This window comes from Hypanus sabinus, chromosome 13, assembly GCF_030144855.1.
Source record: "Hypanus sabinus isolate sHypSab1 chromosome 13, sHypSab1.hap1, whole genome shotgun sequence".
Lineage (NCBI taxonomy): Eukaryota > Metazoa > Chordata > Chondrichthyes > Myliobatiformes > Dasyatidae > Hypanus > Hypanus sabinus.
In genome coordinates, this window is record NC_082718.1 from 42,736,402 (window position 1) to 42,752,770 (window position 16,369).

At 41.0% G+C, this 16,369-nt stretch overlaps 1 protein-coding gene across 12 annotated transcripts in view; it reads left to right on the forward strand.

Annotated features, from left to right (window-relative positions):
- Positions 1–16,369, forward strand: part of anks1b (ankyrin repeat and sterile alpha motif domain containing 1B) — an 864,202-nt gene that overhangs the window by 480,562 nt on the left and 367,271 nt on the right. For all 12 annotated transcript variants that reach the window (XM_059987507.1, XM_059987513.1, XM_059987511.1 and 9 more), the window contains one exon: positions 7,641–7,816. In XM_059987507.1, the coding sequence (XP_059843490.1) occupies positions 7,641–7,816 (176 nt within the window). The remainder of the gene's footprint in view (positions 1–7,640; positions 7,817–16,369) is intronic.

Here is a 16,369-nt window from a genome sequence, read left to right on the forward strand (position 1 = left end):
TTCACTTTCCTTTTCTGTCAGATTCCTCCTTCTTCATCCTTTCCATCTAAAAACTCCCAGCTCTTCTGTTCATCTCCCCCCTCACCTACCCACCTGGCTTCCCTATCATCTTCTAGCTTGTTCTGCGTTCTCTTCCCTTCACCTTATTCTGGCTTCTTCCCCTTCCTTTCCAGTCCTGAAGAAGGATCTTGGTCCAAAACATTGCTTGCTTATTCCTTTCTGTGGATGCTGCCTGACCTGCTGAGTTCCTCCAGCATTTTCTCTGTGTTAGTCTGGATTCCCAGCATCTGCATAATCTTGTGTGTTAATGATTTGCAGCGGTTTTATCCTTTTTAAAAGTGTACACAAACTCAAAGTTATCCTATTATTTTCCTTTGGTTATCCTCCAATGTTCAATGATACTGAAACCAAGTTTCTTTTTGTGATGTCATATAACAATTAAAATTACAGCATAGAAACAGGCCATCTCGGCCCTTCTAGTCCGTGCCGAACGCTTACTTCTTATTTAGATTGCTTCTCTCAGTCATGTAATTTCTTGCTGAGAGTGTTTGAATAGGAGTTTGGGATTTATAAGCTGATGCATTGTATAGTGTGATTGCGAGGAACGACAGGCAGAGCATAAAGCAAAATTGGAATCAGTGGGATGAGTTGTTGGGCAGGTGGGGCTCATCAGCCTTGGATGGCAGCTTGCCTAGGAGAAGGAAAATTCTCATTTTAAACCCCTGCTGCCTTGTGGCCATACCCACCCATGGGAAAGGCTTCAGGGGTAAACCCCAGGGAAGAAATCTGGAGCCAGGGTCCTTGAGGCAGTTTGATGTTGTTTACAACTTCACTCTGGCAACCTCTGCGACGGCACTGGTGCCAAACTATAACAGCGCTTGTCCTTCCTTTGGCCTATATCAGTGACATGGAGAGGGGGAACCTGTTGCATGGGCAACAGCCGGTTCTTCAAATCTTCCTGCCCAGACCTGCACCCTGGAGAGGACACAGTCCACCAGAGGCACAAACCCATGATCCCCTGGGATCGATGGCTGCCTACAGGGATGAAGTGAAGTGCAACATTGGGACTAAATTGACAAGGGTGACAAATAGAAGATATGAAAATATTATATTTGAATGCATGCAGTACACAAAATAAGGTCTTGTAGCTCAGTTAGAGATGGGCAAGTATGATGTTGTGGGCATCACTGAGTCATGGCTGAAAGCTGGGAGCTTAACATCCAAGGATACACATTGCATTGAAAGGACAAGCAGGTAGGCAAAGAGTGTCTTTTGGTAAAAATTGAAATCAAATCTTTAGAAAGCAGTGACATAGGATTGGAACATGTAGAATCCTTGTGTGCAGAGTTAAGAAACTGCAAAGGTAAAAAGACCCTGATGGGAATTATTTACAGGCCTTCAAACAGTAGCTAAGAAGTGGAATGTAAATTACAATGGGAGATAGAAAAGGCAATAAAGGCAATGTTATAATGGTCATGGGGGATTTCAATATGCAGATAGATTGGAAAAATCTGGTTGCAGCTGGAATCCAAGAGGGGAAATTTGTAAAATGCCCACAAGAATGGCTTTCTAGAACAGCTTGTGGTTGCTACCACTCGGAGAAAGCTAATTCTGGATTGGGTATTACATCATGAACCAGATTTGATTAAGGAGCTTAAGGAACACTTAGGAGACAGTGATCATAATATGAAAGAATTCACCCTGCAATTTGTGAGGGGAAAGATAAAGTCAATGCATCGGTAGTACAGTGAATTAAACATGCGTGAAAGAGGGGCTGGCCAAAGTTGTTTGGAAGAGACTCTACCAGGAATGATGTCAGAACAGCAATGGCTGAAGTTTCTGGAAGTAATTTAGAAAGTGCAAGATAAATACATCCCAAAGATGAGGAAGTATTCTAAAGCAGGGTAACGTAACTGTGGCTGGCAAAGGAAGTCAAAGACAGCATAAACACAAAAGAGAAGGCATATAACATAGCAAAAATTAGTGGGAAGTTAGATGATTGGGAAGCTTTTAAAGAAAAACAGAAGGCAACTAAAAACCCATTTGGAGAGGAATGATAAAATGAAGGGAGGCTTGCCAATAGTATAAAAGAGGATACCTAAAGTTTTTTTCCAGATATACAAGAAGTAATAGAGAGGCAGAAAAATATATCACGCTACTGGAAAATGACACTGGAGAGGTAATAAGGTGGGATAAAGAAATGACAGACAAACTTAATGAGTTCAACATGCCCTGATGGAGTACCTGGTATGGCTCTGAAAACCTGTGCCAACCAACTGGCGTGATTTTATGTCTACTGTGGATGTGATCTCATTGGCTCTTCAGGTGGCCTTGATACCTGGAAAATACTAATACCAATGTCAGGATTCTGTTTATTGACTGCAGCTTGGCAGTTAACACAATTATTCCTACAATTCTGATCTAAAAGCTCCAGAACCTGTACTTCTGTACCTTCCTCTGCAACTAGATCCTTGACTTTCTAACCAGAAGACCACGATCTGTGTGGATCGGAAATAACATCTCCACCTCACTGACAATCAACTCTGGTGCATTTCAGGGATGTGTGCTTAGCCACCGCTCTACTCTCTCAACATTGATAACTGTGTGGCGAGGCACAGTTCAAATGCCATCTATAAATTTTGCTGATGATACAACCAATGTTGGCAGAATTTCAGATAACAACAAGAGGGCATGCAGGACTGAGGTATATCAGCTAGTTGAGTGGCGTCACAGCAACAACCTTGCACTCAATGTCAGTAAGACCTAAGAACAGATTGTGGATTTCAGAAAGGGTAAGATGAGGGAACACACACCAGTTCTCATTGAGGGATCAGACATGGAAAGAGTGAGTGGTTTCAAGCTCCTGGGTGTCAGTGTCTCTGATGATCTAACCTGAACCCAACATATTCATGCAGCTACAAAGAAGGCAGAGCAGTGGCTATAAAGGTAAGATGAGGTCATATTCTGCATGGAGGTTGATGACCAGTGGTGTGACTCAGGGATCTGTTCTGCAGCCCTCACTCTTCGTGATTTTTATAAATGACCTGGATGAGGAAGTGGAGGGATGGGTTAGTAAGTTTGCTGATGACACAAAGGTTGGGGGTCTTGTGGAAAGTGTGGAAGGCTGTCAGAGGTTACAGCGGGACATTGATAGGATGCAAAAGTGGACTGAGAAGTTGCAGATGGAGTTCAACCCAGATATGTGTGAAGTGATTCATTTTGGTAGGTCAAATATGATGGCAGAATATAGTATTGTTGGTAAGTCTCTTGGCAGTGTGGAGGATCAGAGGGATTTTGGGGTCCGAGTCCATTGGATGCTCTAAGCAGCTGCGCAGGTTGACTCTGTGGTTAAGAAGGCGTACAGTGTATTGACCTTCATCAATCATGGAATTGAATTTAGGAGTCGAAAGGTAATGTCGCAGCTTTAAGACCCTGGTCAGACCCCACTTGGAGTACTGTGCTCAGTTCTGGTTGCCTCACTACAGGAAGCATGTGGAAGCCATAGAAAGGATGCAGAGGAGATTTACAAGGATGTTTCCTGGATTGGGGAGCATGCCTTATGAGAATAGGTTGAGTGAACTTGGCCTTTTCTCCTTGGAGCAACAAAGGACTATATTTCATTAGGAGCTTGAGGAGATTTGATATGTCACCAAAAACGCTTGCAATTTTCTACAGATCTAACATGGAGAACGTTCTAACTGGCTGCATTACCATGATATTAATGGAGGGGAGCTACAGCACAGGATGGAAGTAAGCTGCAGAAAGTTGTGAACTTGGCTCCATCATGGGCACTAGCCTCCAGAATATCCAGGACATCTTCAAAAAGGCAGAGTCCATCATTAAGGACTCCAGTCAACCAGGTCATGCCTTGTTCTCATTGCTACTATCAGAAGAAGGTATTGAAACATGAAGGCACACACTCAACAAATCAAGGACAGGTTTTTCCCTGAAGCCATCCATTTTCTAGATGGACATTGAACCCATGAACACAACCTCACTACTTCATTATTTCTATTTTTACACTATTTATTTAAGTATTTAATGTGTGTGTGTGTGTGTGTGTGTGTGTGTATTTAATGTAATTCTGTTTTTTTTTCTATTATTATGTATTGCATTGAACTGCTGCTGCTAAGTTAACAAATTTCAGGACATATGCCAGTGATATTAAACCTGATTCTGATTCTGAAATATTTTGCATCGGTCTTCATTGTGGAAGATACTGGCACCATGCCAGAAGTTTGAGAGTGTTGGGGAAAGAATGGTTGCAGTTGCTGTTACTAAGGAGAAGGTGCTTGGGAAGCTGAAAGGTCTGAAAGTAGATAAGTTACCTGGACCAGATGGACTACACCCCAGGGTTTTGAAATAAGAAACTGAAGAGATTTTGGAGGCATCAGTAATGATTTTTTAGGTATCACTAGGTTCTTGAATGTGTCTGGAGAACTAGAAAATTACAAATACAAGTCCACTCTTTTAAAAGAGAAGGAGGCAGAAGAAAGGAAATTATACACCAGTTAGCCTGTCTTCAGTGGGTGGAAAGATGTTGAGTCCATTATTAAGGATGAGGCTTTGGGGTAGGTAAAGGCACATGATGAAATAGACCAGAGTCAGGATGGTTTCCTAAAGGGGAAATTTTGCTTCACAAATCCATTGGAGTTCTTTGAGGAAATACCAGACATGATTGACAAAAGAAGAGTCAGTGTTTGTTGTTGACTTGGATTTTCTGAAGGCCTTTGACAAAGTGCCATACGTGATGCTGCTTAACAAGCTAAGAGCCCATGGTATTACAGGAATGATACTAGCATGGATAGAAGATTAGGCTGACTGGCAGGAGGCAAAGCGTGGGAATAAAGGGGGCTGCCAATGATTAGTGGTCTGCAGGGGTTGGTATTGGGACTGCTTTTTGTTCACTTAATATGTCAGTGATTTGGAGGATGAAGTTGAAGGCTTTGTGGCCAAGTTTGCAGACAATACAAAGATAAGTGGAAGGGTAGGTAGTGTTGAGGAAGCAGATGGTCTGACAGATTGGGAGAATGGGCAAAGAAGTGGCGGATAGAATATAATGTAGGGAAGTGTATGGTCATGTAGCTGGAATAAATATATAGACTATTTTCTAAACAGGGAAAAATTCAAAAATCAGAGATGCAAAGGGAATTGGGAGTCCTTGAGCACTTGGTTAACAAAGGTTAACTTGCAGGTTCAGTCAGTAGTAGGGAAGGCAAATGTAATGTTAGCATTCATTTTGAGAAGACTAGAATATAACAGCAAGGACATAATGCTGAGGCTTTATAAGTACTTTGAGTATTATGAGCAGTTTTAGGGCCCTTATCTAAGGAATGATGTGCTGGCATTGGAGTGGATCCAGAGAAAGTTCATGAGAATGATTCAGTGAATGAAAGGGTTAATGTATAAGGAGTGTTTGATGGTTCTGGGTCTGTACTTGCTGGAGTTTAGAGGAATAAGTGCCAATCTTATTGAAACCTATCGAATATTGAAAGGCCTAGGTAGAGTGGATGGGAAGAGGATTTTTCTGTAGTACCAGAGAGGACAGCCTCAGAATAGAGGATGTCCCTTTTGAACAGAGATAAGGAGGAATCTCTTTAGCCAGAAGGTGGTGAATCTGTGGAATTCTTTGCCATGGGCAGTTGTGGAGGCCAAGTCATTGGGTATATTTAAAGTGGAAGTTTATATGTTCTTGTCTAATTAGGTCAAAAATTATGTGGAGAAGTCAGAAGAATGGGATTGAGAGGAATAATAAATCAGCCAAGATGGAATGGCAGAGCAGGTTTGATGGGCTGAATGGCCAATTCTGCTCCTATGTCTCATGGTCTTATAGCATATGTTTAAATATTTCTATAATGCAACATTTTTCAGCAGCTCATCGCAACTGTCAGTTGGCGTGTCAGCTTTTGATTTTATTGTATGCGAAGTGTTAGTCTCCAATAGGAGATTGTAATCCAATTCTTAAGCTTGCTTTCAGACTTCATAATGTTCAAACTAACAGGATCGATAGTCTTCATTTATTGCTTTGTTCATGTTAAATAGTTCATAGGAGTGCCTACAAGTACATATTTCCCAGTCATTCCCAACACAACATGGGTAAAATTGTTTAGCATGGTGGATATATCCAACCCAGCCACATTTTCAAGATACAGAAGCATTGTGGTGGGGACAACGCAATACAACTGACTATAATGTAGAAACTGAATGCGGGGTCAGTGATACCACGAATAAAGACGTTTGACCACCTTACATAAATAGTCTGAACTCTGAAGTTAAATACTCACCAGAATTCACTGCTGAGCATGTTGAATATAATGTACATTTGCAATTCATTCTGGGGTTTTAATGCAATCATTGGAGATATTTTCTGTTTATTCCCACTTTCTCTGAGACCTTAAGAAGAATAAATATAGATTTTAACAGAGTGGAAATTATGACAAACAGGCCCCCAAATCAAAGCTCAAAATAAATTTGTTATCAAAGTACATATATGTCACCTGAGATTCATTTCCTTGCGGGCATACTGAAGAAACCCATAGAATCAATGAAAGGCTTCACTGACTTGGGTGTTCAGCCAGTGTTCAAAAGACAACACACTGTGCAAATGCAAAATAATAATAATAATAAATAAGCAATAAATATCAAGGACATGAGATGGAGAGCCCTATATATAGTAAAAATGTATATATAGTATATGAAACAATGCAAGTTGCACACTTCACATTAGCTCCCCATAAATGACATTAGCTGCTCTTTCTACGTAGTTATGGTTGATACAAGGATTCCCTGAGACTGCTGGCAGCCCTGTGGTTTAGGCAACTAGTGCACCGTGTGCTTTTATTGATTTTCACATTGTGAACATTTAATTGCCTCACCAATCTCGTGTATTCATTGGAGCCCTGCCCATGTTTGGAATGACTGCTCTAAAGGATCGCTCCCTTTGGGTGAGAACTTTGGATGCTGTTTAGTTTATAAGATCCCTGCACCTCAATAAACAGACTAAAGAATGTGTGAAAACTGATACTTTTAAAAAAAAGTTTGTGAGCATATTAGTGACGAACATGCAGAATTTCTACACAGCTAAATTTTAAAAGTAGTTGGTCTTCTCTGCTCAGCCTCAGAGAGGTGTCAGTGCACTTGTTAACGTCCAAACTACAGCGTGGTGAAGAATGTCATGTGTGACAAGGACAGTTTGGACTTCGTCTTGCCTTGCATGTGTGTGCTTTGAGATGTTGTAGAAGTCAAATAGCTCTGAATTGAAACAAAAATATCTCCTACAAGACAGCAGCATCACAGTAAATCTTATTTGTGTGAACTTCACTTTAGCTTTACTAATTAGATTGCAGTAATACATAAAGTAGGCTTTTGTGACTATTGTGTCTTGAGTTATCAAGGATTTAAATAGCAGCTGAGCTGATTCAGGACTGCAGGTCATGCACTGTGCTGAGGTGCATAATTTTAAATTATCAAATGAAGTATATATTTTCTGGATATAATATTAAAGTCTTTCCCATTACAACAACTATAAGCATAATTCCTTATGAACTTTAATATCAAAAGAACTTGTAAAGCTTGCTTATCTATTAAAGTGTTGAACATTTTCACTTTCATTGGAATAATTTAGCATTTTTTGTTGGCAGGTGAAGCACTACCTGGGGAGCTATCAAAGCTTCTGCTGGAAATCAGAGAGAGCCGCGACAAGGATTTTGATGATTTGTGCCAAGCAATTTCTTCATGTTCAATAGACAGTTTCACCAGTGTAAAGATTTCTGATGATGACTCTGCAAAGTGTGAAAGCCAGCCTAAACATTCCAAGGTTAGTGCTGAACAAGGAACAGATATCCCAGAGGGCATTTAATGCGTAAATTTTTAGTTCCTTTTGAGGTTTTATGAGTTAAACTCTGCAACAGAGTCATTCTTAGTCTTTCTGGACTCTGAGAATTATGGCCTTAATTAAGTAAGGTGATTTATGACTTCCTAACTTCTTCGTAAGATAAGCTCTTAAAATAAATAATATTAATATTAAGTTTTGAAGCATTTTATAGCATACTGGGGTTTGGAATGACCCTTTATGGAAAGTGCAATGAATATAGCCACCACTCATATCTCCAGATACAAAACAGAAAATATCTCAAAAACTTCGCAGGTCTGACCTCTACTATAGAGAAGAGAAATAATTCACATTCCAGCCCAATGGTGTATAATCAGAACTGCTCTGATAAGTGTCAACAGCTTGAAACATTCACGTTTTTCCTCTTTCCACAAATTGTTATCTGACTGTTATCTAAAGTAATTAGCTTCCCACGTCAGATTTCCAGCAACCATAGTATTTTGATTTTGATTCATAGGCCCGGGGTCAGTGCTCATTGGAGTTGTGTTTCAGAATTTTGGCACATATGTTCACTGAACAATGTCTTAAGTAAGTCTTTGTGCTGCGTTCAGAAAACAGCAACTTTCATATGAACATTATTGGGACCGAGGTTTGTGTAACGTCAGAATGGAATCTTGAAAATCTGATGAATTTTAGAAGTGGGGGGTGGGGGAGACAGTAAAGCTCTGGGAACTTGGCCCAGCGAGGAAGTTTATCACTGAGAACTGGGTACATTTCAGGCTGACGCTGGGATTACAGTGTAATGGGTGTGCAGTCTAGACATTTGTTCTATGTTTTGAGATGATAGGTCTCTTGAGATGTCCAACAAAAGCTTAAAAAAAACCTGGACATTTTGAAATAATCAGTACCTGAAGTGCAAAGCTCTGGCAATATTGGGAGAAATGGTCCTGATAATCCTGAATAGTGCATCTTAATCTGTGAATGGAAATAGGGAGGAGATGAGAACAATACAGAGGGACCTGAAAGCCAAGATCATGGAGGCTAAAGGCAGGTGTAGGAGGAAGCTTGAGTGGAAACTCCAGCAGAACAGCATGACTACACCCCTCCCCCACCTGGAACCATCATGGTGGGCTTCACAGCTGAACAGGTGAGAAGACAGCTGAAATGTCTCCACCCAAGCAAGGCTGCAGGCCTGGATGGTGTCAGCCCCAGGGTGCTCAAAGCCTGTGCTCCCCAGCTATGTGGAGTACTTCACCATGTCTTCAACCTGAGCCTGAGTCTCCAGAGGGTTCCTGTGCTGTGGAAGACGTCCTGCCTCGTCCCTGTACTGAAGACACCGCACCCCTGTGGCTCCAATGACTACAGACCGGTGGCACCGACCTCCCACATCATGAAGACCCTGGAGGGACTTGTTCTAGAGCAGCTCCGGCCTAGGGTTAGGCCACACTTAGACCCCCTCCAGTTCGCCTACCAGCCCCGATTAGGAGTTAAGGATGCCATTGTCTACCCGCTGAACCGTATCTACGCCCACCTGAACAAGCTGGCGAGCACTGTGAGGGTCGTGTTTTTTGACTTCTCCAGTGCTTTCAACATCATTCGCCCTGCTCTGCTGGGTGAGAAGCTGACAGTGATGCAGGTGGATGCTTTGCTGGTGTCATGGATTATTGATTACCTGAATGGCAGACCACAGTACGTGTGTCAGACAGAGTGGTCAGCAGTACTGGGGCTCCACAGGGGACTGTCCTGTCTCCCTTTCTCTTCACCATCTACACCTCGGACTTCAGCTACAACACAGAGTCTTGCCATCTTGAGAAGTTTTCTGATGACTCTGCCATAGTTGGATGCATCAGCAAGGTAGATAAAACTGAGTACAGGGCTACAGTGGGAAACTTTGTAACGTGGTGTGAGCAGAATCATCTGCAACTTAATGTGAAAAAGACTAAGGAACTGGTGGTGGACTTGAGGAGGGCTAAGGCACCGGTGACCCCTGTTTCCATCCAAGGGGTCAGTGTGGACATGGTGGAGGATTACAGATACTTGCGGATAAGAATTGACAATAAAATGGACTGGTCAAAGAACACTGAGGCTGTCTATCATTTTTGATAGACAGTGCTATCAATTTTGCTGTTGTGTGCTGGGGCAGCAGGCTGAGGGTAGCAGACATCAACAGAATCAACAAACTCATTCATAAGGCCAGTGATGTTGTGGGGGTGGAACTGGACTCTGACAGTGGTGTCTGAAAAGAGGATGCTATCCAAGTTGCATGCCATCTTGGACAATGTCTCCCATCCACTCCATAATGTACTGGTTAGGCACAGGAGTACATTCAGCCAGAGACTCATTCCACCGAGATGTAACACTGAGCGTCATAGGAAGTCATTCCTGTCTGTGGCCATCAAACTTTACAACTCCCTCGGAGTGTCAGACACCCCGAGCCAATAGGCTGGTCCTGGACTTATTTCCACGTGGCATAATTTACTTATTATTATTTAATTATTTATGGTTTTATATTGCTATATTTCTGCACTATTCTTGGTTGGTGCGACTGTAACAAAACCCAATTTCCCTCGGGATCAATAAAGTATGTCTGTCTGTCTGTGAATGCTTTATGGTTTTTTTAAAAAAAAATCATTGCTGGCCTACATACTTAAAAGAATTGCTATCTGCTTTCTTGGAAAATATTTTGAGATAAAAAATAGGAAGTTTTAAAACTCTACTTTCTGAGTCAAAGTCTCCATTTCAACTTGTGAGCATGCAAATTCCATGGAACAGTTTGCAGACTGCAGGTAGTTTGATTTAAATATCAGGACATTCTGAAAAATGGTCAACTCTACATTCAGTGGCTACTTTGTTAGATACACCTGACAATTGTTCATTAATGCAAATATCTAAATAGCCAATCATGTGGCAGCAACTCAATCTATAGGCACATGCAAGATGTTCAGTTGTTAAGACCAAACATTGGAATGGGAAAGAAATGTAACTTTGACTGTGGATTGATTGTCAATGCCAGGCAGGCGGTCTGAGTATCTCAGAAACTGCTCATCTCCTAGGACTTTCAACAACAATCTCTAGTGTTTACAGAGAAGAGTGCAAAAAACAAAAAAAAAACTTACAGTGACTCTCAGTTCTGTGGGCAAAATGAGAGGGGTCAGAGGAGAATGGCCAGATTGGTTCAAGAAGGCGACAGTAACTCAAAAACCGCACATAATAGCGGTGTGCAGAAAAGCATTCCTGGATGCACAACACGTTGAATCTTGAAGTGGATGGGCTTACACCAGCAGAAGATCATGAACATACAATTAGTGGCTACTTTATTGGGTACAGGAGGTACTTAATAAAGTGGCCATGGAGAGTGTAAGAATTAGCAGCACAAAACAATTATTTCACCCCTTATCCCTGTTCCATTAATTAAAGAAATCAAGGCTAATCCTTTACTCTTCTGCAATTATCCCACATCCCTTGTTTCGCTAAAGTATGAATACTCAGCAGCACCCACAACCAGTACTGAATGAATATTCACTCTCTTCAGGGTGAAAAAATTTCTTCTCATTTGGTCTGACCACTTTAAATACATGACCGTGGGTTCTGGATACCCAAACCTAAGGAAGCCTCATTCCTGCATTGAATTTATCAAGTCCTGTAGAAAGTTCCTCTCAAGTCAAGTCACTTTTTTATTGTCATTTTGACCATAACTGCTGGTACAGTACATAGTAAAACAAGACAACTTTTTTCAGAACCATGGTGTTACATGCCACAGTACAAAAACTAGACTGAACTACGTAAAAAAACAACACAGAAAAAAACTACACTAGACTACAGACCTACACAGGACTGCATAAAGTGCACAAAACAGTGCAGGCATTACAATAAATAATAAACAAGACAATAGGGCAGTAAGGTGTCAGTCCTCTGTTTCAATGTAATCACTTCCCATTTTTCTAAACGGTATAGGCCAATTCTACTTAATGTCCCTGTAATGAATGGAACTAGAGCAATGACTCTGTCCTCCCCACCCCCGCCCCCCCCACCACCGGACTACGTATTGATCTGTTGTCTGCAGATGTGCTGTTGCCTATCCATGCACATTGTTCTCTTGTTCTCTCACTGCAATATGAATACACCAGTTTCAGCATCTCCCATGTGTGTGCCTTTATTTAATTGATATGTAATTGTGCACAGACACAAGAGTCGCCTCAGAAGTAAATCCTTCCATCTGAAGAACCATTCTGGTGCAGCGTTGTTGTACTTACTCTAGCCTATATCATCCGTCACTTGGGAAGAACAGCAGACCTGTTAGCAATGTTCTAAATGTGGTATTATCAATGCCTTGTGTTCATGTATTAAGTCATGTTTACGCTTCGATCAATTCACACTAAATCACGTGTTCCATAATTATATTTAATAACCTTTGGTTTGGCACCAAATGAACCATTTCCCCCATACTGTAATACCTGTAGCCTCAAAAGCAAATTTAGAGCTGTAGAGCCAATAGAGCACAAAAATGGGTCCTTTGGCCTATCTACGCAAATCAAAGATTTCCCCTTTTGAAATCCATGTTGCCACTGCATAGACCTATTACTATTTTTTCTGTGTGTCATTACCATTACCCTAATAAGAGAAACCACCAACTTCCCTGAAGATGCCATCAGACCCAGCAGTCTAGTTCTACACTTACCTTCTCCCTCTTTTCTTCAGTAGTAGCCTTACATTCTTTATCTTCCTGTCTACTTGAATGGAATTTTGGGTGACAACAGTTTGTACATCTACCATCTCTTTCAAAGGCATGGAATGCAGGTAATCTATTGCCAGGGATTTATTTTCTTTCAGTCCCATTAATTTATCCAATGTAGATGTTACCTGCGAGGTTCTGTACAGTGGTTGTCCAGGGAGCAAATATCTTCTCAAAGCCCAGGCTTTAGAAACAGGCTGAGGTTTTCAATAAAACAATTCATTTAAATTACTTTTTAAAAGAAAAAGTTACCTGGCTCATACAATAATAATAACAAAAAATATTTGTTTAATCTAGAGAAGATATTTGATATCGATAAGGCTTGCATGATACACATTGACAGATTTTTTTTGGTGATATATTAATAACTGAAGTTTCCATTACTGAAGTACAACATAGGACATGATTTTGTTGCGGTCAGGAAGTGACATCTGGTGAAATGTATCAGTAAGTTGCCTATCCGCTATCCCTGAGGTAATATTAATTGCAAAGTAAATGACAAGATTATGAAGGGATTCTGAAATGTACTCCAGGTTGCCACCTTGTGTTTAGAGGTAGAAACAATATTGTGATACCAGTTAACAAATTGATTATGAAATATTAAAATAACAGTTTACTTTGGTATGTGTCTAATTGGCACAATGGTGGCATAGTGGCTTCTGAAAACACATAGTGGATTCTGCAGATGCTGGAAACCCACACACAAAATGCTCGAGGAACACAGCAGGTCAGGCAGCATCTATGGAGAAGAATAAAGAGCTGGCAATTCAAGCTGACCCTTCATCAGGTATTATTAGTATAATTAGCTTGGTACAACATCATGGACTGAAGGTTCTGTTCCTGTATTGCACTGTTCTACTGTATGCTCTAAATCAGGCATGGGCAAACTACGGCCCGGGGGCCATATGCGGCCCATTAAGCTTTTTAATCCGGCCTGCAGAACTTGATGAAATTATATTAATAAACCTTGTTAACGTTTTTCCCCCACAATTCTGGCGTTTTCCCAATAGATGACGCACTCTATATACATTTGTGGCGACCCATTTCCTGGCACATCTGAACTGGCTCACAATTAGCCAGCGTTACGGCTAAGGGAGATAGCCTGCGGGATTTGCGAGCACAGAGCTTTGGAGCCTCTGCGCTATGGGGGGCAGGTTGAGGGAGGCTTAAAAGTGAGGCTGGGGATTTCGAATAAAGTTTTTTTCTTCGACTGCAGTTACCGACTCCGTGTCGTAATTTTAGCGCTGCATGTAGCACACCGCTACACATTGACCTTTGTTGAGGTGCAGCGTATTACTCCACATTTGCGCTTTACTCTTTGTTCGGCTCAACCTATTTGTGTGAACAGGCGTTCAGCGTCATGAACATCAACAAAGCCAGCCACAGATCCAAGTTAACTGACCAACACCTCAGATCCATCCTGAGAATCGCCACAACAAAACTAAATCCAGACTTTGATGTACTGGCTAAAAAGGGAGACCAACAACACTGTTCCCACTGAAATTAAAAATAAGTTTCTTCTTTGTGTTATGTAAAAAATGCATTTGAAAACATTTTTTTCAATAAGCCTTACATGTTACATGTCATTTCTGTTAAGTGATGGACATGAGTAGTGCGCAAGTGCACGTACGTTCTCAAAATAAAAAATGCGCTCCAGATCAAATAATGCGCTCCACATACTGGTGCGCTGTCACTGTTCTGTCCTTGTGCTGGTCGTTGTTGAGTTTTGGCACAGGGGACAATTGAATAAGAAGGAGCAGGACAAGTAGACCTGCATCTCCTACCATTTTTGAAATAAAGACAGTCAGGAGGAGAGTGATGATGATAATATCTTGAAGGATAACAGAATTTTCAGTGCTTTAAAATAATAACTGTTACTATTAAAAAAAGCTGTATTTTATTCATTTAATTTTCAGTGTTTTAAAAGTAATTTCAATAAATAGCTAAATACCATGGGACTTCAAAGACAGATATTTTGTTGTAATGCATTTGTTCATTTTCAATTGAAATTAAAGCACATGTTTTCTACATATCCCATGATAGTTTATTTTCTCTTATGAGGTGTATTACCAAAACACTCCGTCCATCTGCTCCTGGTCCAGCCCCCCTGTCAAATTTTAGAACCCTTTGTGGCGCACAAGTCAAAAAGTTTGCCCACCCCTGTTCTAAATAAACACCATATATAGTACAGACAGAACCTTCCATTCAACACTTGAAATTTGTGTCCATTTTTTCTCCCATTTAGTTTGAGTAGAATGTTAAGTCATTGTTGTACGTGCAGTTGTTGCTACTGTCTGGCAGTTACATGCAACATAAGGGAAGAGAACTGGTGCATTATGCAAAACAGGAGAAAGTCTGCAGATGCTGGAAATCCGATTCCACACACACAAAATGCTGGGGGATCTCAGCCGGTCGGGCGATATCTATGAAAAAGAGTATACAGTCAATGTTTCAACGAGACACTTCTTCAGGACTGAGGAAGTATTCTATTCAACCCAATGACTGTGCCTCAGAATACGTCCATTTCCACCCTCTAACAGATCCATTAAGTTGTTTCCAGTCTAAGGATGGCTGATACCCACTGTGATGCTCACGTACCTAGAATAAATGTTTAAGACATCTTTGGGTTTTGTTTCTTCCTTCCCTTTCAAAGAAGGAATGTTCAATAAGATCGTAGAGGATGCCCTACCTGAAATGCACCTTCCCACACTAATTACAGGTGAACTCTGATGGGTCGTAGCCTTGCCAGTGAGACCCACAATCCTTGTATAAATGGATTAAGAAAACCCAAAACCCAATCATGTCTTAAACATTTATTCTAGATACATACGTGAGCATTGCTGTTAGGGATACTGGGTTCCAGCTACCCTTGTTTGTACTGGACACAACTGAACGGCTCCACCGGAGGGTGGAACTGGAGTTGTGAAAGTAGGAGGGACTGAGTCAGAGCAGCAAATTTCCTTCCTTCCCTCAAAGGACCACAATAAACGTTCTTTTTTTTTCGTAACCTGCTGACAGTTTTGTGATCACTCTCATTTCGTATGTGTAATTGAATTCAGATTCCCTCATTGTAGCAGTGGTTAATCTTACAACCTCTGGATTATTTGTTAAATCCTTCCAAGCACTCGACAGGATCATTTCCCCAGTATCCTGTATCTGCTCAGATGTATCCAAATTGTATTGGCCATTTGCCAATTTTATTAACTTGCCTACTGTCTAATCTTCATTAACTTTGATAGATTTCAGCATCAGGCTGTGGTTCAGTTGGTATTACTCATCCCTCAGAGTCTGACCCTTGCTGATTCCAGTCTCTCTCCAGAGAATAGAAAACAAACTCCAGGCTGAATTTCCATACCAAGCCTGTGCTGCCTCTGCTCCATCCCAAATTCCAGGGTCGGGAATGCTGTGCTGCTTCTAAGGCAAGTAGATCCTACCCAAGTTAATGAAACTAGGTGTGGTCTCACCAAAGCTCCAGGTTGTTGCACTAAGATTTTTTCACTGATATGGTTGAATTTCTTTGTAAGACTATGCAGTGCTATACACTTTCCTTTATTGAATCTGCAAGTTGTTTTTTTTTGCACAAAGACATAATACCAATATTCCAAATTTTCAGCTTTCAAAACAAAACTCTAGTTTTCTATGATTCCTACTGGTAGATGACTTCATATTCTTCCACATTATACTTCATCTGCCTAGTTTGTACCTATTCAGTTAATCTGCTTATGTCTCTTAATAGCCTGTGTCCTTTTCATAACTTTGTTGTCTCTAAAACCAGCAAACTTGGATACATTGCACAGGACTGTACT